The sequence below is a fragment of the Pyrgilauda ruficollis genome, unplaced genomic scaffold (assembly GCF_017590135.1).
Source record: "Pyrgilauda ruficollis isolate IOZ18807 unplaced genomic scaffold, ASM1759013v1 scaffold84, whole genome shotgun sequence".
NCBI classification, from domain to species: Eukaryota; Metazoa; Chordata; class Aves; order Passeriformes; family Passeridae; genus Pyrgilauda; species Pyrgilauda ruficollis.
The window spans coordinates 2,644,943-2,657,104 of record NW_024530377.1 but is presented as its reverse complement, the minus strand read 5'-3'; the positions used below and the strand labels follow the sequence as shown (position 1 = coordinate 2,657,104).

General features: G+C 42.5%; 1 protein-coding gene across 1 annotated transcript in view; it reads right to left on the bottom strand.

The window, feature by feature from the left end:
• Positions 1-12,162, bottom strand: part of ABCG1 (ATP binding cassette subfamily G member 1) — a 55,593-nt gene that overhangs the window by 13,865 nt on the left and 29,566 nt on the right. The window contains exons 3-7 of the mRNA XM_041487778.1: positions 5,573-5,690; positions 4,692-4,824; positions 3,263-3,313; positions 1,103-1,248; positions 357-480 (exon numbers count right to left, since the gene is read on the bottom strand). Coding sequence (XP_041343712.1) covers positions 357-480; positions 1,103-1,248; positions 3,263-3,313; positions 4,692-4,824; positions 5,573-5,690 — 572 coding nt within the window. The remainder of the gene's footprint in view (positions 1-356; positions 481-1,102; positions 1,249-3,262; positions 3,314-4,691; positions 4,825-5,572; positions 5,691-12,162) is intronic.

Below are 12,162 nucleotides of genomic sequence, written 5' to 3'. Positions count from 1 at the left end.
TATTGCAGACATTGACACTGCAGCTCTCCTGCTTTTATATTGCTCTAATTTCATTTACTTCAGTGAGAGCCCTGTGCACACTGCTGGGTGAAGGCATGATCATCACCAGTGCAATAATCTTGATTTCACAAACCTAACAGCAAGATTCTTCACAACCATTACACGTAAATAAAGGAAACAGGCAGAGAGGAAGGAAAAAAAATAATCAAAAGGTATATTGTGCTGTTATTTATTTAATTTCTTTCTATGATCTGTAGCCACCAACTAGAATTATTCCTGTGTTCTGATTAAAGAGCGTGGCCTTGAAAGCACAACCACCCTGAAGTGCACATGAAGAGAAAGTCTGAGAGCAATACCTGGTCAAAGAGCTCAAACAGTTTTGCACTGGGCTGGTGAATGGTGCAGATGATGGATCTGCCCCCCTGGGCCAAAGCCTTCATCAGAGAGACCACCTGAAAACACGATGCACTATCCAAGCCACTGCAAAAGAAACAGACAAGTTTGTTACCCACCACTCAAAACCAGCACATGCATTTGCTACGTGCTATCCCATTATTATCCTCTTACAAATTTTCTCTGTAGCAGTTTCATTTTATCATATGCCAACCTTATGCTTGTACTTCTCCATCAGGCTTTTAATTAAGTTGGAAGCATGCCTGAGAATGAAAAAGAGTATTCTTGAAGCTGCCTTAAGGGGCTTCTGCATTTTAGGGCTGCAGGTTTAAATGCTCCCAGCTTTAATGAATAGATACATATTCATAGCTTTGCCAGCCTCCTCCCAGACTGATCACATTCATTACCAAAAGTCACATTTTAAAATGTTTATATTCAAGCAGTCTTTGCTTGAAAAAGAAAATCCATGCCACAATATTTTCCCTCCCTCTTTTCCTTCCTCCTGCAGCTTGTGTCTGCTTTAAATATTATTTACAGCCCCACAATCCAGCAGCTCCAGCAGTGACCCAAGGCACCAAGAACCCAAATCAAATTATTTCTTGCAGGCAACACAAGAGGAGCCTTTTCCAGGGATTTAGAGGTGAACAGCTTTTCTGTTCTACTGTGCAGAACCATCTTTGCCAATGTTTGACTTTTGGCCTCGAAGTACCTGGTTGGTTCATCGAAGAACATGACAGGGGGGTTGTTCACCAGCTCCAGAGCAATGGCAAGGCGTTTCCTCTGGCCTCCAGAGAGACTCCCAGTCCTGGTGTTGGCACACGTCAGCAAACCAAGGGCTGTCAGGATTTCCTTCACCTGCAGGGAGCAGAATATTCCAGGTTGTTGGAGCACAAAAAAACCCTCAGCCCCTTCACTGATTTTCACGGGGTTGCAAACCAGCTCACGACTTTGTTCCATCACCCACACACTTAAAGCCTTTTCCCATCTAATGTATTTATTAGTCATTTGTTAGACTCAGTGTTAACAGTCTGCCATTTACCGTTCTGACCCAAATTCTGCTCGTTTGTCCTGCATGACCTCACTCAGTAAAGAGGTGAAAAAGAGTGGAAATCAGTTCTTCTGCAGCTGTGCATTTATGGGTATGACACCAGAAGAGCTTGGCAGCATGTGAGGGGCTCTCACACAGTGAAACCAAGGAGCTTCTTTCAGCAGAACTCTGGGGCTGTCTCTAGGAGGGATCTATAACAAAAACCAGTGGTTTCTGTAGAGCAGTGACCTGTTTTATCTCATCTGTTCTCCACAGTCTCCTCTTTCAAGTGCAGCCATTGATTTCAAGTGTTTTCATTCCACTCAGAGTCAATGCAGTTGTCACAGGTACTCTCAGATGTTTGGGATTTCCTCAAGGCACAGCCTCAGCAAGGGCACAGCTCGTCCCAGGGCTTTTGGAGCAAAAGGAGAACAATCCCAGGCACTAGGATTTTTTCTGTGTCAGTGTCTGGTCGCCCTATATAAGGGAAATAGCTCTTTGGCTTCAATAAAGGCATGGACACAAAAATGAGTGAATCCATGAGCTGCATTGCTCATGCAATTAACAAACTCCACCACTTCAAAGGCAGAAAGCAGCCCAGACATTTAATACTTTCACTGAAGTTTAGAAAACAGAGCCCACCATTTTTCAAAGTATCAACTGCTTGGATGGAGAGAGTTTTCCAGAAAGAATGCCTGATCTGGTGAAAACTGGTGAGACCAACCGGGGCCTGACCCTTTGCTTGTCCTGATTTTGATTTCCAGGAGTTCCCTCTCCCAGTAAGAGGGAGTAAAAAAATAACAAAACCCACTAAACCTTGTTTCTCAGAGAAAAAAGCCCAACTATCTGAATCCCTTTATCTCTGAGAAGGGTAAACAGGAGTCAGGCAGCACAAACAAGGACAACTAGAAACATAAACTGTGGTTCACCTGAGGATTTTCACTTGTCCCTGCTTTAAACAAGAGTCTGCAATCCTGCTAGCACAAGTGTATAAATTCGTAACATTTATCTGTGATAAACATTTACACTCCAATTTACAACAAAAAAATGAATTATCTTCTCCTGCACAGGCCAGTAACACGAACTAGAAAATTCTTCTAACATGTGTTGAATAAACACAGCAGAGTTTTTAACTCAAAGAGCTGCTTGTAATTACAGTGGCAGTGTGAACAAGTGAATTAACTTGCTTGGCCTAACTTCACTAAAGTGCAAATGAACTAAGGCTTTCAAACCACAATTAAGTTAACAGATGTTTATATATAAATTTATTTTCCAATAGAAAAACAACCTGTGTTTGTTTTCTTCACAACAAGCCGCTTCCTGTAAGTTTCCCTTTCTGATTTTCAAGGATTCTTTTGAATCTGAAGAAATGCCCGTTGCTCCAGTTTGGAAATAAACACAAAGGACAGTCACAAAACCAGCTGATCTACCTAGGAAGTTGCCACAGTTTTCATATTTCAGGAAAAGTTGTGCTTTTCCCCTGGATGGGTTAGAGGGCACAGGTCCTGGTGCAGGTCCAGCTGTGCTTTATCTCACCCCACATGAGATGCCTGAGCCCTCAGATGTGCACACTGGAGAACCCCACTTGCATTAACAGGGATCCTGCAGAACCTGTGGATTTGTTTCAGTAAACCTTTTACAATTTTCCAGTCTCGTACTGAAAGCAGCTTTCATGGAGACTGCAGTGAACGTTCCCTCCTGATGGCACATGTCAGCCTAGAGAATGTGAATTATTCTGTCATTACAAGTCCAGGGCAGCTCAGTATTAGATAAAAATGTCTGCTTTACAGAGCTCACTTCTTGGCATCCCCCAAATTCTAGTTTGATGGGCAGTGTACATACCATTTCTCTCCTCCCTTCATCTTTCTCTTGAAGTTTCAGATGAGCAGATACCTGGAATGCAAAACAATGGAATTTGATTTTGAGCAGGTCTGAAGCACAGCCACCTCTTAGAGAAGATGTCTCACAGCACTCCAAGGTACCACTTAAACAACTCCTTTCAACCCAGTCAGAAAATCTGAACCTGAACTACAATGTTCCAGTCACAAGCATCACATGTTTCTGTGCAGGAAATAACTGAATTTGACTTAGGGAAAGCACCTGAAAGTGTGTTAGAAAAAAAGGCCATTCTGCAAGTCAAAGAGCTTTACAGGAGGAAGGGAGAGTGACATATTCTGCACACCCAAAAATTTCCCAGGTAATGCTAGAAACACAGTTTGTTTGTGCTTCATTCCCACTGTAAGGATAACTGAACTCTGCCATTCTCCAGCAGGCAAACAAGTGAGCACAGAAATAAATAATCTCATAAAAGATGTCATCTGCTGTCCTGAAAGGCAGCTCCACGAAACATCATGATTAACCTTTATTAAAAGCAATTAAACTGTTAGGTAATTATTTTTTGTCAGAGCCTTGATTGATTAATTTTAGACAGCAACTATAATCTGGGCCAAATTCTGCAAAAGTGGTCCCGTGGGATTCTGAGGAAAACACTCAAGTAAACAAAAGAGAAGCAAACCTTCTCCACAGAAAAGAGCCTTTGCAGAAAATTAGCCACATAAAAACTGGAGTGATTTCTTCTGGCCTTAAAATTTGTGAATTGAGCTGGCACAACCTGAGCCTTGTTTTGATAACAATTTCTGAGAAAAACTGTCTCATTTCTCAACTCATTTCAGACACTTCCAGACTAACTGGTCAAGCTGTCAATTCATAAACTTGCTGACGTGATGCAAAACAATGAGAAGAATTAACATTGCCTGTACATCTTGGACTTTGTTCCTGGTTTTTTCCCCATGAAGAAATGGAAGAGATTTTATGAAATGTTTTTATTTTTAAAAAGGCACAAAAGAGTAGAAGGGGCAGAGAGATCACACTGAAGTGTAAATACCAATTTTCAGTCAGATCATGAAAGATGATGAGAAAGATAGAGAGATGAGGTTACTCATCCAGCACCCAAGCAGACAGATGGTTCCCACAAAGGCTCATTTTTGAAGAATCTCAGGTTCTATTCTCTACATCTAAGGAGCAGACACTTAGATCTCATTCCAAATCATAATGCTGGGCACGGAGTGGAAATTATAAAGCCAAAGAATCCCTAGAAGGATGAGCCTGAAATGCAATTCAAGGCATCACCAAATTCCAAGAACTCTCACTGAGCGGGATCCGACAGGGATCCGACATTTGCGGCACGGCCAGGAGCAGGACCAAGGGCACAACACAAACCACTCTCCACTTTCCCCTGCTCAGATAAACTAGAGCAAGGAGCAGAGCTCACCATCATAGCCTCCTGGACAGTGAGGTGAGGAAGGAGCATGTCATCCTGCATGATGTAGCAGGAGACCTTGCGGAAGGAGCGCAGGTCGCGGGGCTGCCCGTTGATGAGGATTTCTCCTTTCATTCCCGTCTCTCTGAAACAACAAAACAACCAGAGGTGAGTGAATCTCACCCTCGCTCGTGCTGCCAAACGACTGAGCACCTGGAAGCCTCAAGGTAGTCATTGCCACTGTGAAATTAATTTGGTAGGCTGGGTAGAAATGAAATGATTTCCTGTTGACGCTTACTTTCATACAAAGCTTCATGCCATGATGCTGAAAATTTTACTCAAAATGTGTGCTGTTGTATATAAATCTGAAGAACTATCAAGAAATTAAAGTTGGAGTTTTTTCAGGTTTCTCTATCCTGTTCCTTATGTCCCAAATGACGAGACAGAGACACCTTGTATGGCCATACCAGAGGGGATTTATAGAAATGAAACACAGTCACTGCATTTTGGTGAGGAAGACATCAACATTATGAAGTGGTGACTAAAAAGAGTCGATTTTTCAAGTGTTTATGTGATTTTAAAAAGACATCACAAACATAAGACACTGAGTCAGATTTGTTACGCGGCCAAAAAAGGAGATTTTCTTTACATGTGTGTTTTTTGGATTTTAAATTGCTTCTTATTTTTGGATCAGACCTGTTAAGAGATAAATCCCAAGTGACCAAAACAGGACACAGAGGAAAAAAGATAAATCTTAAAAAGAATCTAATTCAAAACCTTTGAACTGCCTGTTTTTGGCAAACTCTAGGCCAAAATTTCCTCTTCTGTTGTCTCCAAGGAGCCCTCAGCCTCAGTGATTTTTATCTTAACTTGGGATTTTCATTGGTACTGACCTGTATCCTGCCAGAATATTCATAAGCGTTGACTTCCCAGCTCCTGAAGGCCCCATAATTGCAACGAGTTCTCCACTGCTGAACTTCCCTGAAATTCCTTTCAAAAGGGTCTTATAACCTGGAAGAAGAAAGAGAAGTTCACTGAACCCTTAATCACGTCTGGGGAGCAATGAAAGTTCATTTCCCCTGAATATTGATGACAAACAGGCATTAACAGGCGCCTCCTGAGAGGTGCAATATCAAAAATAACTATCAAAAGCCAAATTGTGACTGGGAGCAGCAGTTCCTGCCATGACACAAATGGGATTACAGGGTCTCACACTCCTGCCTCACTGCAGGATGATTTTTAAACAGGGCTACGAAGCCTTGCTGCCATTCTCTATGTGGCAGCAATATAAAACACTAAAATGCTATAATACTGTAAATACTCTGAGTCCTCTCAGAGTATTTAAAGCATCCAACACTCCACAGCTAACAGTCTTGGAGCAGGCTGCCCTCCAATCTCTGCAGCTTCAGTGCCAAAATTCTGCCCTGTCATCAAAACAGCAACTTCTTAGAGAGAGCAACAGCCAGGATCTCAAAGACATTTGCCTTTTTCCATAAAAGAAATGGAAAAAATGTCTTGTATGACAAGAAACTCAGCAGGAGGAGACACACAAACTTCTTCATTCTCTTGCCACGAGAACTCTCTTACCCAGAGGAACTCTAAAAGCTTTTCTAGACTGGGAGACTGACCACATAACTGTAAAAAACAATTTCTAGGGAAAATTTACAGTTAAGAAAATGCAGGGTGTTTTTCTCATTTAGATTAATCCATTCCAAAACTTCATGCCACTAGAATTGCATCCTCAGGCAAGGATGTTCTAGAGTGACAACACCACCTCCTTCAAGCACTTCAACTGATTTCTGAGTTAATTATCTTTGCCAGTAAACCACCTTTATTAAAAGCCTTCACTCCATGTTATTCCAAGTGCAGACTGTGCTCCAGTGAGAATTCCAGATTTGGATCAATTGCATCCACCTTGCCCTGCAGGATTTCCATGTAAAGGCATAAAATCTGTGTAAGGAAGGTGGAGAGAGCCCTGAACAGCATTTAAATTTTTCAGGATCTCTTTCCCTTTTGTCTTTTTTTCTTTTCTTTGCTTGCTTACTTTATTTTAATTACCAATGCTTCTAGCTAAAGCTTTTAATAATTAAAAAAATGCTAAGTAAGGTGTTAAAAGCCAATCTCACATGTTGGCAATGTTTATGTGGTTCAATTAAAACTAAAACAGAAGGGTGGAAAATCCATTTAAATGCAGAGTCAGGGCTTGGCAATCCATTTTGCCCCCCTGGTGGATATGCAGGCAGGATGTACATTCCACAGGTAAACTATCCCAGAGCTCTGATGATCAGCACAGGTTGTAGCTGGAACATAGAAATACTGTAAAAAAACCACATTGTCTACAAGCTCCTAGGAAAAAAAAAAAAAGAATTGTGGGTTATCTTCTGATTTCTCTTTCTTCCTAACTTCAATTTTTTGTTTTCATCTTCACTTATTCTCTTTAAATTTTCTTCTTGTCTCCATTCTCTATTCACACTCCTCCTGTGCCACAAGAGAGCAAACTTTGCACCAAAAACATTGTGGTGCTGCTGTGGGGTCTCCCAAATCCACAGCAAACCCTCCTCCCCAGCACACCCAGCCCAGGGGCAATGCAGCAGCCACAAAACCTCTCCAGAAATATCAGATCCTGCAGTTTTCATGGCAGATCTCCTAGAAAATGTAACTGACCACATGGACGAAAACAACAATTCTCTTGAGTGCCTTTTTCTTTTTTAAACAGGCCAGTAATTTTTCACTATAAATCTTGCCCTGGACCTAGAGGAAACAATTTGTCTGGAGGCCAGGAGGTAGCACGGGTACAAAAATAGCAGAGTGTCCACACAGCCTGTTTATGGCAGCAGTGCTGAAAAGGAAAGCAAGGACAACCTCTCAAAAGGAACAGTGAAAAGAGAAATCCACGGCACCCCCACAAGGTCAAGCAGCTTGTCCTCCACACCAAGGCCCCCACCCACAGCAGCATCTGAAGGCAAAGGGCAAGGAACAATCAGGCCTTTCAGACAATATTTAATAAACTGCATCTGCAGGAACAATGTCCTTCATTCTCCCTCTTCAGTGTAATGAGAACCTGCTCCCTCCCGACCCTGTTAAACCTGTAAGAGACTTAAACATTAGAATGTACCACCAATCATTTGCATTATGCACCAGGCAGTAAATACTGCACAAGCTCGTGAGGGAGGATAAAAAATGTACACTGCCATCAGCGAGGGACATGCAACTTAAAATACAGGCTCAGCAGCTGCCAAGATGTGCAGCATAGATATCACTGCCTAAAACTGAAACCTTTCCTCTCCCTACATATGACTGTGAGATTTAACATTACACACATTGAAGTCACTTTTCCAGTTCCACAAGTGATGATGGGTTTATCTTTAACTGCACTATCTTCCCCCTCATGACCTTCACGTGTTTCTGTCCTTCTGACAGAGTTTTCCATTTTAAGTATCCTGCACACCATGTTAAATCAGAGCAGGACTCATCACTGAGACACAGAACCAGCTTGAAAAAGACCTCCAAGATCATCAAGACCAAGCTTTGACCGATCACCACGCTGTCAACTAGCACAGAGCACTGAGGGCCACGTCCAGTCATTCCTTGGACACCTCCACCACCTCCCTGAGCAACCCCTTCCCATGCCTGACCACCCTTTCCACAGAGAAATTCTTCCTGAAATTCCCAGCAAGTCATTTGCAATACAAGTAGAGAAATATGCTTTAAGAAGAAATTTTTTAAAAGCCCCAGAACTATGAATATTAGATTAGGATCCTAATCACTGGCATTTTAAGTTGCTACAAACTCAAACTCCTCTCCTCCTTTGGCTGGAAGTGCATAATGAGCTTTTCCATTACAAAGGTTAATTTAGCAAACCCACGAAGAAAAGATTTGACACTGTGGCAGGAGCGTGGTGCCCCAGTATAATCCTTTGTGAGGAATTAAAGTCCCCTGAGCAGCCACAGCCTCCCCTTTCAGAACATCGAGGCTAATCTTCAGCTGAATCAGTCGACATAAAACTTCCATAGGGGGCCACGTGTCCTTCAGGAGAAGCAGATTATGCATTTGGAGGGGATTGTGCTCTCACTGTGAGCAAGTGTAGAATTGTGACTTTCTCCTTTTTCACTTCTCCTAAAATCGTTTCAATTGCCAATGGAAATCAGCCTGGATCTTTCACCTTTCCCATGTCCCCTCCTGAAGTTACTGTGACACAACCTTTAAAATATATATATTTAGGGGCTGATACCCGTGGGAATTTTAATATCAGTTTTCAAGAGCTACTTAAAATACGGGTTTGACATTAACACGCCGTCACGAACCAGAACAACCCCTCAGCAAATTTCTCAGCCCAACCCCCCAAAAACAGAACACACCAGAAACAAATCAAAACTAAACCAGAAAACTCTAACGACACAAAACCTTTTTTGGCCTTAATTTCACCTCACATTACATTCTGGAGTCCAAATGCTTCTCCTGGGAAGCAGAATGCGTTTTGTTTTCCCGCGTTAGGATTTCCCATGAAATCAAACGTGAGGCACTGAGGTATTTGCCCAGATTCACAGCTGAACCACCTGCCCAGAGCTCCCTTGCAGAGGTGGGATTCCCTCCCTGCCTGGCAGCAGCACAGAGCCCACAAAAGCCCTTTTTTCAATAAATGGACAGAGGTGACCTCGTGTCGAGCCACCAAGGGAGCTCTCCTTGCTCAAATCAACAAAATTTTTTTTACTACTGGAATCAGCAAGGGAGAGATGTTGATGGTTTTATCTGCTTCCTCACGGATTTTACAGAGATTCATAGGGAGATCCGGTTTTACCATTCCCACAGAAATTATGATTAATCTGGAAAGAAGCAAGCCATCCCCCTCCTCATCCTCAGGGCAGGAATAATGCTTCAGGATGTGTCTGAATCAGCACCAATGAAAACATAACCAAAACCCACTCCTACCTCACAGTGAATTTCCTCAGGTAAACACCACCTCTAGGTTTTTGACCTAAATGCTTCATTCATTTGCATTTCGTTGCCAGCAACCCTCATTTATTACTCAGAGAAATGTCACACAGACTGGTGGAAGTTTCTAGGTGCTCTAACCCATTTCTGCCTCCATCAGTGGGCACCCAGACCAGTCTCAGGTCCCGGGTGAGCACAGCAGGCTTTCCCTGCTCGCTGCAATTAGAGCAGGATTTGCCCTTCCCGAAGTATTTGAACTGCTTCTCTTTCATCACAAGCTCTTCTGGAGAAAGGAAATCACTGCTGGTGCCCCGCAAGTGCCACTGGCCTGAAACTGCTCAAAGGTTTCTCAGAGCCTCGACTGAAGTAAAAGGTAACAGGGGAAATTTCAATTCAAGCAGCGCGGGTTTGGCAAAGCCACAAACAACTGGAAACTGAGCCACAAAGAAATCAGCGTTTGGCACTTAAAAATCAAAACCAGAGACATCATAACCTGCCCTTTCCACACTCCCTGCCAGGCAGAAATGATGCATTCCTTTATTAAAAATTAAATAATTGTACAAGGACTATATTTCTGCATCTTTTTGTGCTGCTTTTTTTTTTAGACAGGACGTATTCCTGCTGAGAAATATTCAACTGGAAATACAGAAGACATCTCTGGCAACTACTGTATTACTTACCTGCCTTCCTTTAATGCTTTCAACAAGAAACATGCTTTTTAAACAGCAGTTTAAATTTCAGTCCACAAATTTGCTCTCTTAATGTACTATCAGCCAAATTGTTTCTTAAATCATGACAAGAAACCACAGCAATTTCTTGGCACTGTACATTGACCCACTAAAGAATCCCCATTGTATTTTCCTATTCTAAAGTTTATGGGCTCAGCCCCCACCTCGTCTTACATCAATTAAAAAAATCCCCAAACTTATGCAGAAGTCCAGGGAATTCTCCAGCACAAAACTGAAATGAGGGGATGTGGAACCAAGCTGTCACATCTTTCCCCTTGAGGCAGGAGCAAGGAATCCTCCTATTAAGGAAAAGCACTCCTAGAAAATTCATGACTTTGCTGCTGCCCCTGAGATCCACCAGAGTCCCAGCTCGATGGCCAAAGGCCATTCCTGGATTATGAACTGGACAGCAACTGCACAAGTACGGGAAAAGCAGGATAACCTGGTCCCATGTCACACTGAAGGGGGAGTCAGTGACTCAGGGCTGGGAGAAGCACCTTGCAGAAGTCCACCCAGACTCTGGAACCATCCTCAGGAGCTGGCAGGCATTTCATTTGTGGACTCTTCAGATTTCTGTCAGAAAACTGAACAGCTGGGAAATAGTGGCAGAAACTCTGTGGAGAAGCACAGGGTGAGAAACACAGAGACGGCAGCTCAAGGCCAGACTTACATTTGGAGGTGTAATGAAACATTAGCCAGGAAACTTTCCTTATCATTTTTACATCATCCTTTTCCAGGTGTGAATATGACAGATAGAAATTGTCTTGCCTGCTCCTCCTCAATCTATTACTCACTTTCTGCATCTCAGCCCTTTCCTCGCTCCTGAGAAGCCACCCTCACAGAAAACATCTTTGTGTTCACTGGAAGGGACCCCAATCTGCTTCATCCAGTGATTTTTCACCTAAACCAACATGAGATCAAAGGCAGGGTGTTTCCCTAAGCTGGAATACAGTCAGGGGGGTGTTTGCCATATATTTCTAATTCTGCTTTAACCAGCCAGGGCACCGTGTTCCCCACCCACTGCTTGAGTACAGAGCACTTTCCTCTCCCTGCTATCAGCAGGGTTTGTAGATGTTTTAGTTTGTAAATTCTCAGTTGAAAGGGATTATCTGTATCAGCTGATGATTATTTAAATAATTTGGATTTCAAAAACCCTCTTGATGGGGATTATTTAAATGGAGGTTCCTTTCCCAAGCTCCACACTGAGTTCAAACAAGCTTAAGTTAAAGTGAATTACAGGTACAGATACTTGGGAAGAAAAAAAAGCATCTTTTAATTCCCAGGAAATCTGGGAAAGACAGAAACAGCTTTCCTGACAAGCAGAGTGAAAAAATATATTGCTTTAATAACAGGCACCTTCCTAATTTTATACTGGTTTGGACTGTATCCCTACAATGCCTGGAGGGGCAAACTCACACTAGAAATAATAAACATGCTTAAGCCTACCAAATAAAACCTGTCTGTGAACTCATATGTCATTGGTGCATAATTTCTGCCATCCATTGTGTATCAAAAGAGAGCAAACCTTTTCCACCAATCATTTTCTCACTCTAGCTCCAGAATCAACACATCCACACAATGTGTTTTTAAAAACACATTTCTGTTCAGTTCACACAGTCTCTCAGGGACACTGAACAACAGGATTCTCCATTGCCTAAGCTCTGAGCCCAGCTTTAGGACAATTAAGGGAATTTGCAATTGTAATGTATACGTGTACCTTGCCTCAGAGAAACGACCTTCGTTATGTAAATGTCTATAAAACAGCAAGCCAGGCACCAAAACATCAGGACAGAAAGGGCAGAGAAGCCAGGAGAGTGCTTGAA